General features: G+C 37.4%; 1 protein-coding gene across 2 annotated transcripts in view; it reads right to left on the bottom strand.

Annotated features, from left to right (window-relative positions):
• Positions 1–16,299, bottom strand: part of TRHDE (thyrotropin releasing hormone degrading enzyme) — a 205,178-nt gene that overhangs the window by 85,263 nt on the left and 103,616 nt on the right. For both annotated transcript variants that reach the window (XM_027661969.1, XM_027661961.1), the window contains one exon: positions 5,264–5,329. In XM_027661969.1, coding sequence (XP_027517770.1) covers positions 5,264–5,329 — 66 coding nt within the window. The remainder of the gene's footprint in view (positions 1–5,263; positions 5,330–16,299) is intronic.

Consider the following 16,299-nt stretch of genomic DNA (forward strand, 5'->3'; position numbering starts at 1 on the left):
TAGAAAACAGTGATGTCAGCTCCTATGAGATTTCCTATGACTTATTATGTCCTGCTTTTAACGTGCTCAAGTTCTCAACAACTGTTCGTAGAAGTGAGACAGTTTAAAATATAAAGGGATTAGTAGCAACTAACTTAAAGACAGTTAATAACCAGAACATCCATGGTGATACTCTGATGTTCACTGAGCACTCTGTGCTCTTCTAAACAAGAGGAGATGGGTGCAGAATCAACTGAAAAGTACTTTATTCAACATCTAGTAAATGCACCAGCTGCAACACCAGAGGTACTCTAGCTGTAAAGATACTCCTGCCTGGTGGCAAAAGTTACATCCTCCCACTGAGAAAAGGAAGACTTCAGGTAGTTCCATGTGCGCTGTTGATCTGAGGATAGCATCACAGCTCATTGCTTCACTGACCATGATCCTAAGGTGCCTGATTTTTTGTTCATTTGTTTTTACAGATCTTTTATGTTTTTATAGAAAACTCGTGAAAGACATCTCTAATGATATCTCTTAGAAACAGCACACAGCTAACTGTTGTGAATTGGCAATAAAGATATAACAAACAGGTATGATAAAATGTGTACACTGTTTAATATACTATGTAAAAAATAGATTCTTAAATAATACCATGGAAATAGATGAATATAATTCATGTACCACTAGATTCTTGGACAGAAGTAGCAAACAATATGAAAAATAGCATATTAGAGCTTTCTTTTACACCTCAAAAGTTTCTGATAGGGTTTCATATAGACTATTCAAATTCACAATTCAAACAGAACACAGACATGTACATTGTAGGTGTCTAAAACACAGGAAATACTAAGCAGTGTGGATGAAAGAGAGTCTAAATAGCCAACAACACGATAATAAAAAGAGATCGGAATCTGAACCTTGCTGTATTTAACAGCCTGCATGTCACACTTCCCCAGATAGCTCCTGCGAAAGGCTGACCAATTTGTTTCAATACAGTGGCCACTCTACAGCACCAAAAAAGACAGCATATATCCAAAGCACCATAAGGAAATTCTTCTTCCAAGTGTACAATGCGGAGCCTGAAGTAAAAAAGCAGTTAATTTATCACAGAAGCAGAGACTCCTACAGTAACTAATTCAAACTGCTGATGATGCACTAAATCAGAGTGAGTGATGAACACATACATAGCAGCAAGTGAAGTTCAAAAGGATACAGATCTATGTGATCAATGAGCTGCCACATAGCAAATGAAATGCAGTGTTGACAAACATAGTAATAGAGATGAGTTTCCAAAATAATCAAACCAAATATAAGAACATTTGAATAAACTAGTGCAGAAATGTCTCATTACAGAACCGAAGGTGCCTCTTTAAACACATCTAACCACCAGACCTTCAAATCACTGGTTCTTTTCTCTAGATTTAATATGAAAAAAAAAACCAAACCACTTGAAGAAGTGCATAAAACAAAGCAGTAAAACCTTCCCAGAAGTGTGATACAGTGACAACAGTCATGTAAGCAACCATCTATTTCAAGCACACAGAACTGTAATAACAGAATACAGAAGAAAATCTCACACAAATCTAGTATCATATTGCACATTACCACCCTGAGTGATGATTGAATGATAAGGCCAATCTATGGCTTCTTCCTCTATCAATCTGTGCAGCTCAGAAACATAATCAGAGCAAGTGGTGCTGACCAAGCCTCTTCATACTCTAAGCACTGTCTCACCTGATTAATGGCTTTTTGACTGAAAAGCAACACTATTTTGTAAGAAGAGTACCGGCATTGTGATGTGTGCTTCTTGAATTTTCCTGGAGCATAAGAAACTGTACATCATGAAAGATGCCAGAATTTTTAAAAATACAGAAAACACCCACTGTGAAAAGGAAAGACTTATTAGATATTTTCTACAAAAATAATAGTTGTGACTTTCTTGTGTGCAGTTGTTACCAGCTATGGCTACTACTGTCATTATTCAATTATTCATTACAGCCAATGTTCTCTTTTGGTTCTGCCTATGGAGTTTTCAATTCTTGGAGAAGTAAGGAGATGGGTCACTAGAACTTTCACCTTGGCCTATTTATGACACTGGTTAAGAGACCCCCTTGGCAGGTAATGTAAATGTAAAAGAGTCCAGGAAAGAAAGAAAGAAATCTTCAAGGTGTCAGAGTAGTCCACCCCCATGTGCTGAAAGATGAGTCAGCAGGGAACACGACCAGCCTGGATGCACAGAGAGCTTTGTCTGGAACTTCGATGAAAAAAGAGAGTTTATGACCTTTGGAAAAAGGGGCAAGCAACTCAGGAAGGCTACAAGGATGTTGTGAAGTTATGCAGGCAGAAAATCAGAAGGACCAAAGCCCAAGTAGAACTTAACCTAGCCACTTCTGTAAAATACAATAAAAAATGTTTATATAAATATAGAACAAAAGGAGAGCTAAAGACAATCTCCATGCTTTGCTGGATATGGGGAAAAACATAGAGATGAAGAATAAGGAAAAGGTTGAGGTACTTAATGCCTTCTTTTTCTCGGTCTTTCACAGTAAAACCAATTGTTCTTTGGGTACCCAGCCCCCCGAGCTGGAAGACAGGGAGAGAGAGCAGAATTGAAGCATCAGTTATCTAAGGGAAAATGGTCAGTTATCTGCTACACCACTTAGATACACCCAAAGGTACTGAGGGAGCTGGCAGAAGTGCTTACCAAGCCACTTTCCATCACTTACCAGTAGTTCTGGCTAACCAGAAAGGTCCCAGACAACTGGAAGTTAGGAAATGTGACACCCATCTACAAGAGGGAGTGGAAGAAGAATTCGGGGAATTACAGGCCTGTCAGTCTGACCTCAGTGATAGGGAAGGTTATGGGGCAGCTCATCTTGAGGGCTATCACACAGCATGTGCAGGACAATCATGGGATCAGGCCTCCCCAGCATGTGTGTATGAAAGGCACATCCTGTTTGACCAACCTGATCTTCTATGACAAGGTGACACACTTTGTGGAGGGAAAGGCTGTGCATTTTTTCTACCTGGACTTTAGTAAAGTCTTTGATACCATTTCCCACAGCATTCTCTGTGGGAAAACTGGCTGCAGAGGTCTTTCAGAACTCAATTACTCAGCAAGCCATTAAAATAATACAGGAAAAAGGAACCACCAAGTGCACTTTCACAGTATTTGTTATTTGAAGAGATTTATAAATAGTAGTAATAGTTGATTTTGCAGCTATCCTCAAGAACGGTCATTTAGTTGAACACTAGAATTCCATGCTAAAACAGGATTCAAGGTAACATAATGCTAGATCCCAAGTGACGGTACCAAGCTAAAGAGCTAAAATGCCTAAACCAGTGCACAACAGAAAGGGTAAACTAGTCCTCCAGTTTCCCTTATCATTAGCAAAGCTATAGCCTCCCAACTGTACAGTGCAGGAACACTATTTTGTTAGGTTCACAAAATAGAAATAATTAAATGATTGACAGATATTTCCAATTGTACAATTTTTAGCTTATGAAAAAGCTTATGAACTTTATGTTTTATTTTGTTCAACTTGTAGACATACACATGGAAAATCTCTATCTGGATTTCAAACCATTTTTAGTTAAAATCATCATCTTCCTACTGAACTGATGCCAAGACTTTCACTAGTCAGATTTTAAGAGTTAGATTTTTCACAGACTTTCATTAGCAAACAGAAGAGTTTCTAATTAGAGCAGAACCAGTGAAAATAGAAATAATAGGAAACCATTCAAATCAAAAAACAGACCTCCATTACAACTTTACGGTAATTATGATTAATCTCTGCACATCGATCTGAACTTTTTTTCTCAGTTTATTTCAGGAAAACTTGCACACTTATTTCTCAGGTAAACATAGAAGAAAACAGGAAAAGAGGGTTTGAGATGCACGCATTACAATTTTTCCTTCCTTGAGTGACACACTTCATTGGGAAAAAGTGCTACTGAATTTCTCCCTGAATGGATCTGCGCACTTGAAAGTTTCTGGCTTGAATATGGAGTTTGCTGGACTAAGGACAGAAGCCTTACTGGCTTAAATGAGATGAGAGTTTTACCCTTAACATACACAAGATTTTAGGAAAGATACTTCTGATTTAAAGACTTCTTATCTGGATGAGAAACTCATCTAACTCATCTGACCTGGTGTTACAACTAAGAAAATGATCCAACTGGGTCCTGTAAGTTATGCCGCAAACCCTGGATGTGTTGTAAACTCTCCAAAAAGCTGTACTTCCCCAGCAAATTTCCTTTCATTGCTTTTTCATGGAACACAGCTCTCTGACATGACCAATACATTCATTTAATTTTTGTTTTATATTTTATCTTCCAATTTATTTTGGTTAGAGGTAGAATTTTTCTGTTAAAAAATGACCTGATCCTAGACCTAGTTTATTTAAATTTCAAAATGAAAAGCTTACTAAGAACAGATAAGATTGATTGCTCTTTTCAACTTAGCATAATTGTATTTCAGGTGAACATCAATTTACTTTAAAGGACACTTCTAAGTAGCAGGCTGCATCATACATAATTCATCAATCACAGCTGCCTTTAACATGATTTACTCAAGCAGATTTCAATGCAATAGAGGGAGTCACATTGTTTTTTATGCTTTGGCTTGTTTGCTTTTAAATAGTTTACGAAATACTCATTTGTGCTGAATTATTGCTGAAAAGAGTTCATCCTTGGTAATCAGCATGTTGAATTTCTTTCTCTTTGTATAGAAATGTTACCTCTTTAAATTTCTTTTAAAAGGCAGAGTGAGTTTTCAAAACATCATCAAGGCAGAGAGCACTCCATGCTCATCAAAGGTAAAAATAAAGCTCAAGGATTTTGCTATGGAGGAAGGGATGGCAAAAATATTTATCTGAAAAGCATTATTGGTTTTAGGGCTGTGTATTTTCTAGTTAGCTTGATATTGTTATTATTTGTTAGACCAGCAGTCAAATGTAGGCAAAGAGTAGCTACTTCCTCAGCTAGTCCTTTACGCAGCTGTCACACGGATACAATGGCTTCTACATGGCTATGCACACAAAACAGACAGAAAGCCATGTGCCAATTAGAGTGCAATCACTTCATACACCAAAAAATATAGGTGAAACAGGTGGCACTGCAACATGTGTTACACTACTCAGCATCTTCCATCAAATTCAGTTCAGGGACATGGTGGTGCCTCAGATGGTCCCAAACTAAAGAAACATTTCCACAAACAGATACAAATATAGCTTCAAAAGAAAAAAGAGAGAGCAAGAGAAAAGACAGAAATGCCTTTACTTACTTGTAAGCCCATTTGAAACACAGAGTGACCCATAAAGTTAGCCAACATTCTAATTAGAGCTGCACCCTGTGGGAAATAATGGAAAAACAAAGAAGTTACCAGTTTTGAATGTCAATATAATACAATAATAACAATCTGAATTAGGCATTTCCATCCAACAGTATCATCCTGGAAACCGGTGACTAATATAATCTTTATTTGTGCTGGAATGAAAAAGAGAGAGAGAAGATAATGCAAATGCTTACAAGGAAAAGTGAGGAAGCAAACTGATATGGTTAATATCCTGTCCCATATACTGAATAAAGCAGAGGTGACAAAACATACTCTCCCCCCCGCTGGAGCATGGATGTGTCAGGTCCACTGGTTGACCCCAGCCCTTCTACGCACCTGCAGAAATGCCCAGTTTTAAATGAGAGCAAAAAAATAATGTCCATGCCAAACTCTACCTCAGTGATTATTCATAATATTTTAATCTCCATTACACCATTGTACATCAGGATTTAGTGATACTACTGTCCTTTGTAAAAGCCTTTAAGATCTGATGACTGGAAGTGAATCATTTCCATAAGAGTTTTATAATATGTGTATATATATATTTGACTTATTAATAGTTAGCTTATTTTCCAGACTGTCATGCAAAGAGGTAAGTACTTGTATAGCACTCTTTCTCTGCTTATACCCGTTCTTATCCCTTTGCCCCTTCAGGCAAAGCACAGAGATCTAAAAGACAGGTGATTCTAATTCTCAGTACTTAGTGCAAGAAACAGATAACTTGCCAGAGTAGGCTTTTTTAAGGTGTCCTTTTTGTATTTTCTCACTCTCTCTCAGAAACACAATTGCTGTATATTTTCTCCCTGCATAAGTGCTCTCTTTCAAGCAGAAATACCTTTGCAGATCTGATTTGACAATTTAGCTGTAATATCCCACTCTGCAATCTAATTTCAAGACAACCAGTCTTCTAATCCCATTAATCAAATGTTATACTTAGTACTGATCACCGTGTGAGGGGGAGAACGCTTGTGAATCAAAGGCTGTAAGAAAACATGACAATAGAACTCTACTTCTACTCCTCAGCAGGAGATGAAGGTTCAGGAATTAGCTTAACACTTAATTAGAAAATAATAATTAAAAAAAGAGAGAAACATTTCATAGACTCAAAAATTCACAGATTCTAAAGCCAAAAGGACTATTACAACAATGTAATCTGATTTCTGCATTAATAGAGGTCAAACGGTAATTTAGGCAAAAACCCTATGGCTTCTCTTTACACAACAGCATCTATTTTAGGAAGATTCAAGAACAGGAAAATGTTTCATAGTATTACATAATGTATCACAACTAATATTTACTCTCACAGTGAAAATATGTACCTTTTTACTAATTTGAATTTATCTAGCTTCACTAATTTGACTACATCTAGCCTCAGCTTTCAAAACAGGACTTTATGTCTTTTCCTGCTAGATTAAAGTTCAGGGTATTTTGGGGATTTAATAGTTGTCCAATTTTCAGACCATTTTATACATGTTCCACGCATTTTTTATATAGAGACTATCTTTTAAGTACTGAAGGGATCATCTGTAATAAAAAAAATTTGAAATAATGACATAAATCAAAAATATTTGTAAATTAATAGTAAATTTTAAGAAAATACAGGTTCTTCATACAGGCAACAACAACGAATGCTATATAGTTAGCAAAGTAATGGAAGCAAAAAAAAATTGAGGATATGTGTGCAGTTGCTTATAGGAATTGAATAGCATATAAACCAAAACACAGTGTTTGGATTATTAACATTAGGCTATGTTACGGTGGTATATAATCTTACTGGAAGATCAGTCATGTCTGGAACACATAGCACAATAGAAAGTAATTCCTGTCAAAATAGATTATTATCTGAACACACAAGACCATAGGTCAGGAAGTATTATTGCCCTTATTTTACTAGAGGAACAGAATAAGTAAACTTCTCAGAGACATTTAAGCAGATAAACAGCAGATAAATCTGTTTAAGCAGACAAACAAAAGATTAAAAATACCTAATAAATACATAAATCCTATTTATCCTGTAAGTAACGGGCAAGGTAGCCCAAAACATCTGTAGCAGAATGAAAAAAAAAAAAAAACAAACCATAAAATATAAAAGGGATCAAGCAAAATCCTTAACAAGAAGGTATTTTTCCATTCATCACACATCCCTTTTCCTACTCACTTGTTAGTATTCCAGGACACCCTTGTTTCTTTCTCACAGTTTAAATTTCACACACTAGCAAAGACATATATTTATATAGGCAACTCTACTGATTTCTGTGAAAAGTAAGCAAGCAAATACTCCCATTTAATCTTGCCCACTGAGTCTATTTTTCTATCCAGACACCTCGAACTATAACATGTAAAGAAATCATAGAATTAGTCTCATAGGTAACATTTAGACACACATTGGAAGGACTGTGGTTGGCCTTTACACAGAAAACAAAATGAAAAAGCAAGCAAAGACTGAATAGCAGAGTCAATGCACAGAGGCAGGACTATTCTCTCAAGATAGACCTCTTTTCACAGCTTCTTTAGAAGTACTTTCTACCAATTAATTACCTTCAGGAAACCCAGAAACCGTACTTATAGCTTCCAGAACAATACGCTTGTCCCAGTTCTGCCATCTTCCCCACTCAGCGAAAGCAAAAGTTTTCTTCACTTATTTAAGGAAGGGAAGGGATTCTAAAGAAAAATGGGAAAACAAAAAAACAGAGACCCTCAAGAGGGAAAAAGTGTCTGGGAGAGAAAGGAAGAGGAACAGGAGCAAACAGGAGCAACAGCCCTTGGTGTGGAGGGAAAAGAAATGGGAGGAAACCACTCATTTCACCTTTCTCACACTTTTGAGAGCAGGCAGAACAGAGAACAATGATACATTTGTAAGAAAAGCAGAAGCAATCAATACATTCAGAGCTCTGGGAAGGGAAGGATACGGCAGCAAACACTGGTACTCTGACTGGAGAGGAAGAGAAATAGGTTTGAAGGCAGAAGGATAAAAAGCAAGAGATATAAAGGTATAAAGGAGCTTACTAAAAGGAGGAGTTTGGAAGATGACCCTAACCAGAGGGTTATAGGAGGTAAAGAAGGTATGTGCAGTAAGTTCAGTTATAGGCACAGTGGCTATAACAACCCAACACCTTGGGGTCGTCTGAATGGTCGAGAGTGCTCGCATTTTCACTGCCTATCTGCCCGCCAAGCAGTGAACTAGATGGAGTCCAGAGGACCTATGGTGCCATACCTTCAGAAAAATCACAACAAATCTCTCCTGCTGCAGAGGATGCCCTTTGAAACCTGGCAGCATCACTCTCTGAACACCCTGGCATGCAAGCAGTCTGCCCTCCACTTCACTTCCAAGGCCACTTCTGCTCTGCCAACATTTGTCCAACTGAGGAACAATGTATGGAGTCTTGAGAAACGAACTTGCCTCTCCTATGGGGCAGAAAGGCTATTTATTGATGATTTAAGTGCTTTCCTCCAGGTAGTGGATGAGTCACTACCTTGTCAAGAGGTAAAGCATATTGGTTTAAGAGGTTTGGTGGAAAGCAATTCTTTCCTATTCAAAAAAACATACCTCTGTTCCTGCCAGTGTAAAATCTAACTCCCCTTAAGCCATTGTACCATATCTTAATATGTCTACTCAGACAAATACACTAGTTATTAATTCAGTGATTAATGCCACTATCTGGCTCTGGTGAAGCACTGCTTATTAGCAAATCTCAGAAGTGCTCTGTAAGACATTGATTCCAATATTCTGCTAATTAAAGGGAAACTGTGGCACACCATAGTGAAATCATTTGCCAAAGATCACCCAGCATGCTCCTTGCATAACCTATGACACAGTTGAAGCTTCCTCAGACTCAGCACTGTGCCTCCACTGCTATAGCAAAGGAAGGTAGAACATATTGGCTATCACAGCGAAATTAAGTGCTCGTAGAGCCCTTTTTTGCATAGTGCTCTTGGGAAAAGGCATGCTCCTGGGCAATGAGCCAACAGTGCCCGAAGGGATGGAAGTTTATGCTCTTTCTTTCCCTGCAGAAACTTGACACTCACACCACGGTAAACACAATGCATAATAAAAATTAGGGGTAAAATTCCTTTATATGTAAGCTGAACATCTCTTTGAAATCTACAAAATCCAAACACAGTTAAGGTATTCGGTTTAATTTTCTCCATGCCATCATAAAATAATGTGATTGAAACTTGACCTCAGATCAGTTGTAACTAATTTTTAAAGACCCACTCTTCCTCTGGCATCACTACAGATCACAATTACTGCACCTGTGACTACAGTTACTTTAGTCCTTTAGACTTCTCTTATAGTCAATGGGCTGCATTTTATCTAATCTTAAAGTAGACCTCAGATCAGAAAAAGCAACATCTTGTAATTCACACCAAAAGTAGCCTTGAGTGATGTCCTAGTTAGAACAGCTGGGACCAGTTCATCACTGTATGGGTGTAACCCAAAACTGTGTATTCTATAGCCTTCCATGCCATTTCCCAGAAACTGTTATCAATAGACCATTTACACAATCTGCCCAGAGCAGCCTGATTCATCAGGCTATAAACTGGGTGTTAAGAGGCCTGTGAGATAGAAGGATGCTCCTATCCTCACACCCATTGTGGAACTCCTTGCCCTGAGGAAGGTACTGGGCATTCCTGCCTGAACTGGAGGATATATAATCTTGGAGTCTTGAGACTTTTTTAACCACTCGTGGGATCCAGAGGAAGACTACAACCACCACTCTCAACTGGACTGCAACCACCACCCTCAACCAGACTGCAATCACCACTCTTGACCAGACTGCAACAGCACTCTCACCAACAGGTTTTTTCCCTCTCCTTTTACTTTAGACTCAGGGGGCCCAACGAACACCACTCTGTTCATGCCCCAGGGTGCTGGGTTATACATTTGGGGTTTCTGGGTTAAAACCAACTGTTTGTCTGTATAATCGTATTTATTGTACTATTTTATTAAATTGTTATTCTGACTTATAATCTCTCCTTTGAGTTGAGTTCATTTCCCCTGCTGGTTTACGTTTAAACCAGCACAAGTGACTACCTCATATGTACACATCTGCACTGCAGACATCTAAAGTGCACTGTCCAAAAAGACCATACAGAGACTGGTTCCCCACTCTGTGCAGGGAAGAGAATTTCCAAATTGAGAAGATACAAAACTGGTGTGACACCATCCTTTTGTATATACACAGTCAAATAAAATATATTTTGCTTTATTCTACATGCCATACCTTTACATAAGAAGACCAACAAAGGTAGGTATTCGACAAAAGGCCCTGAAGAGAGGGCAGAGGGTTTGCTAGCTGAAAGTGGATGCTCTACACCGAGCAGACAGCAAAGAAAAGCACTTGAAATAAAGAACTGGTGAAGAAGTTGCAGTGAATGGAACAAGATAAAAATAAGCAAACCAGCACATAAGGTTATGCAGAAGGTAGCAGGCACAGACAAGGGGCCGTGTGTGAAGAGATACAAATAAGCTGGAAACTCATTCATCATTATTCTTTGAAGAACCAAAAATTATGTCAGTATTCTAAAAAGCTCTCAAGAGAGAAAAATACCAGCAACAAAACAGAAAGCATGAACTACAGGTCACTCTTGTAAGGGCGAAATAACTGATTATTTTGTAAATGCATTAGACTGGAGGAAGGAAAACAGTTCATAAAAAAGAGATCAGAAAAAGCATGGCTCTTTCATCCTCCTTCCCACCAAAACTTTTCATTTTTTTCCTGTAACATCAATTTCTTTTTCTTTTTGGTTGTGCTTTTGTTGTTTTTGTTTTAACCATATGACTGAGATTCATCTGAGTGCAATCGCATACATTGCAGCTAACTGATACTTACTCAGTTGCAGACAGCTGAGCCAGCTGCCTAGACGCCCTTTAAAGGCAATGAAGACAGGAGCAAGCACTTCTGTTCACCCTGATTCATCTCATCCAAAGACATGCATCTAAAACAGGACTGATGAATTTCACCCTAAAGGTGCCTGTTTGGCACATCACTGATGATAAAGGAAGGTGAGAGGACTACTCAGTTACAGGAGTCTACACAATGAATATCTCAAGTGAGGTGATATGAATCTCTCTGAAGATATTTCATCCTGTAACTTACAAAGCAACATTAGAAAACATGGAATAGTGGAAATAGTGGAAAAACACCCCCTTGAGATAGTAAAGTCTGAGACACCATCTTGCAGGCTTACCTATCAATTTATCTCACATAACATCAAATATCAATCATACCGATTACACGGACCTCAATTTATTTCTTCTTCACTGAATGTCCACCTTGCCATCCTTCTTTAAGAATTAAAGCTGTTTAATTTAGTTCAGAATGATCCTTTTTGTGACACAAAAACTAAAATCAGGAAATATCCTGGTATGAAAAAAACCACTGTGGTATCCAAGGTGTAAGAAGGGAGTGAGATGTTGAGGAGAGGAGCACTGGACTACCAACAAAAATTACATAACTGAAATTCTAAAAAAGAAATTTAATATGTCAATTTTCCACAAAACCTTCACACCTCCAGTTTGCTTTTTCTTCTCTCATTAAAAAAAAACAAAACTAAAACCAACATTGAATACAGGTGATTTATTAACTTTCTTCTATTGTGTAGCAGTCAGTTCAAAATCAGTCTTGATTAATATGTAAGAGCACCGTTTATTTTTCAAATACAGTGGGACACAAATACTGTTATTTTTCTGTGTGCTGATATACCTGCAATTAAAGATAAGGTTACTTTCTCTCTAGTTAAAGGAAATATGAATTACTCTATCCTCTGTCTCAATTACACTAAATGCTATTTGTATTGTTAGAACTATTATTATCAACAGTAAGTTCTTATAATCATCTTCATCTTTATTGATTAAAACAAAACTCAGACCGCATACAGGCACTTGCAAGGGCATCATTCTTTCATAAAGACCTCCTGATTTAAGATGAGAATCACCATACAAAGTTTCACGGCTACTAGTATATACCTGATATATAATAGTATTAGGGGTTTTTTAATGAATCAGTCACAGTACACACACGTTAAACAGTTCTCTCCTTAAACTATTTACCCCGAGCTATAGGTGAGGTGCCTTGTCAAAGACATCTTTTCAAACCAGTGTCTACTGACTGCACCTCAAGAACTCTACCTGATTAGTAAGACAGAATCTCTCTTTGCAGCATATAAGTTGAGGGTTTTTTTCAAAATGCTGAATATATTTTTACAGTTCTCCGCCAAATAGAAGCCTAAGGATATTCACAATCAAATAGGTTCTTAAGCAAATGACAATCACTTCATTTCAGTTCAAAGTTCCTGAATTCGTACATTATTCTTTATTTCTCAAAACTGTGGATAATTCTGTGAGTCTAAGTTCATTTCAAATATTAGAAGATCATGTAAACAAGCACTCATACAAAGAATGAACATTTGTACTTCAATTTTGTAACGCGAATACTAGCCAACAAGTAATATCCAAGTCACGTTTTTCAAAATAATCATTCTTTGTTGATACTAAGCAACCACAGCTGGATGCTCCACGAAATTTAGCTTATTGACAAAAACACAGCATGAAATAAAAGTCAGAGAATAATGTACCTCAAACATGTAGCAAAAATGTGATATTTTAAAAATAACTTGTACATAAAATTAAAAACTCCTTCAAAATGAAATCTGTTGAATCTTGGGGATACTTAACAGAAAAAAATATGTTTTGACTAAGTTACATCTGCAGAATTGGCTCAAGTGTAGACACAGAATAGCGTATATATATGTAAGTGAACTATTTAAAAACTTGGTCAACTGATCTGCTGTGTTACACTACATGCAGTGCACTGAGTTAACTGAATTGTTACCCTCAGCATGATAAAGAAGAGGATAAAGAGATGTGAGAAGTCTGACTGCAATGTCCATTGAGCAGCTGGTCTGACCTTAAGCAAATCAACACGCATTCCCTAGTTCTCCTCTATGAACAACTGAAAACTGGGTAACCACTTTCAAATTCAGGTGTTACACCTTAGCTGCATTTCCTTAAGCAAACATATTCATCGTACAGTCTTGCTTTTCTCATTTTCCCTCAAAGGAAGAAGTCCAGTCATTCCTCAGCTCCCATTCAGAAGTTTATACTGAAATGTATTTTATTTTCCTACCTTTGTCATCTAAACAGTCTTTCATGGTACATGGCCTTACTCTGATGGTTGTGGAATAAGAGTGTCCTCTTCATGACATCAGTTAAAACATGATACTGTGGCAGGCTCCAGAGAGACCTTTGCCAAAGTACTTCTATGGAGTTGTAAGAGCAGAGATAATTGCAAAGGCTTCTCTGGAATTCTTCAGCTGTCTCTATCAAAAAATATCTCATCTCTGAGAACTGCAGAAGTACTCAATAAGAAATTCTTTTCAGGGAATTAATTAGATTGTATCATGAGTCATCAGCACTAAATTCCTCTTTCATTTTCAGAAACCTAACACTGTAATAAAACAGCATAGCTCTTTTCTGTATTCTCCAATGGCATCTCCAAATATTACAAGAAAAAAATGAAGCTTAATGAATGTGAATTTGATAAGTGTGAATGCTCTTTATTTGATTAGGATAACAGAACATATTTGTTTAAATGAGTAAACACATGCCTATGATTTCCTTCCTGTGGGAGAAATGTAAAATGTTTAAATAAATTCCTAGAGGCTTTCCCTTTGGAAAGCCCACATAAAAGCCATAAGAAGTAAGGAAGGAGATAGGTAGATGCAGGTTATGCAGCATACAAATACAAAATGTCACAATATGAGACTATCCTGAGGGTCTTAGTTCAGGCCATTGTTTAGTGACACACTGAAGTACCTTAAGCACGCAAACAATCAAACTTAAATTCCACAGCCTACACACATAAAATTGAACAAATAACTATGTACTTAGCTAAATGTGGGTCTGATGAGTTTCCCTGCACTTTGTAATAAATTGTTAAAAAGGGAATACATTCATTAAAAGGAGCCCAAACAAAACCATCCCTAACTGCTTTTAACAATACAGACCGGGAAAAAAAAATCAGTCATTTAATTCATCTTCTTTACTTTTTAGAGCAATTGATATTTGCTTATCAAGCAGCGCACACTTACAGATTAACATGCTGCTGATACTCAGCAATAAAAACAAGATATCCTTTAACAAAGAAAGTAAGTTTACACTATTTTCAAAACTTTATTAACAGAGTGGGTAAGCCAGTATCTTTAAAATCAGCAAATACACCTACAAACTTGCAATATACTGTGCTAAATCCTCAAAGATGCATAAAGGGATTTTATGTTGGTTTTATAGAATAAAAGGCCATTTATCTGATGCCAAAACACCACTGAAAAAGCAACATTATATTCAAGGAGAGCTTTTCACTTGAAAATCATAATAATTTTCTATTCTGACAAACACAGCTGCTCTAAGGCTGGATAATACCAAAATGGTCAGATGGTACGATGGCTTTGGTTGTCTTAGACATAAATTCTGCTGCAAATTTTAGGAACATGACACAAAGAATAAAATTCAGGGGTAAATGACCATAACTAATCATGTTCTTCAGGTGGATATTGTTACATCATTTTCCTTGAATAATAAAATGTTAGCCATCATCCAGACAAAATGCTATCAGGACTCGATTTACAACAGGAGTCTTATTCCCCACCACCAGAATCTCTCTTACATGTTCTGACACCAATGACAAGGACAAAGGCACATCATACTTTTTCATTAACTGCTTTTATATGGATATCTTGAAGAAAAAAAAAAAATTTTTTTTTAGTTTGTTAAATCCCACATAAGAATCTCAATCCATTTGCCTAAGACTGATTTGCAACTGACTATAACTAAACTTGTAATTCTACTTTCTCTCCTTTAATGCCTCCTTTAAGCTTCATAAATTATCTGGTACTTAAACATACGTTTAAAAACCAACAGCAACAACAACAAAACAGTGTGCCAGAGGTTGTTCCAGAGAGTTCCCTCCTGAATAGAAGTCCTGCAGGATCATATTTTGATCAAAATATTGACCATATTCTTACATCAAGTTTTTTGTTCCTTTTACTCTCTTCTCATTATCTCCACTTCATTTTCTATTTCTAATTCTTACAATTTGCTCCAAGTTACTTTAACACTTGTAACTGTTGTTCTTCTTTTACCTATCTAAACTAGGATGTGTATCAGCAAAATCAGTCCTTGCCTTTACACAGGCATTGTTTTTTGGACTCCTTCAGGGGAAAAAAAAAAACCAGATGCTACCTGTAACTTTCTGCGTTGCCCTTTGCTGAAAATCATAGAATCACAGAATGTGCTGAGTTGGAAGGGACCCACAAGGATCATTGAGTCCAACTCTTAGCCCTGCACAGCATCATCCCCACGAGTCACAACATTTATGAAGATGTTGAAGAGCACAGGGCCCAAGACGGAGCCCTGTGGAACCCCACTAGTGACAGGTCAGCAGTCTGATGTTAGCCCACTCGCTATTACCCTCTGTGCTCCACCCATGAGGCAATTGCTCACTCACCACATGATGTGTTTATCCAGCTGTGTGCTGGACATTTTGTCCAGAAGGATCCTGTGAGAGGCAGTATTGAAAGCTTTACTGAAATCTAAAAAGATTACGTCACCTGGCTTCCCCTGATCAACTAGGTGGGTTACCTTGTCATAGAAGAAAATCAGGTTTGATAAGCAGGACATCTCTCATGAAGTCATGCTGGCTGTGACCTATGACAGTGGTGTCTTTCAGGTGTTTTTCAATACTTCCCAGAATAATCTTCTCCAGAACTTTACCAGGCACTGAAGTAAAACGACCATTAAAAAGTAGAAACAGAGAAGTAGAAAAGGCAACTGCATTTCAGGAACCCTGTTGCACAGGCTGGTGTACCTCCATGTACACTTACCTTTATCAACACTTTATGCTGAGCCATAGAAATATCTGAGACACAGATGCACTATTTTGTTCCTTCTACTCCCTGTTAGGAAAAGAAGGATGGTAGGGTAG

Source organism: Corapipo altera, unplaced genomic scaffold (genome assembly GCF_003945725.1).
Source record: "Corapipo altera isolate COAL_440 unplaced genomic scaffold, ASM394572v1 1, whole genome shotgun sequence".
In the NCBI taxonomy this organism is placed as follows: Eukaryota; Metazoa; Chordata; class Aves; order Passeriformes; family Pipridae; genus Corapipo; species Corapipo altera.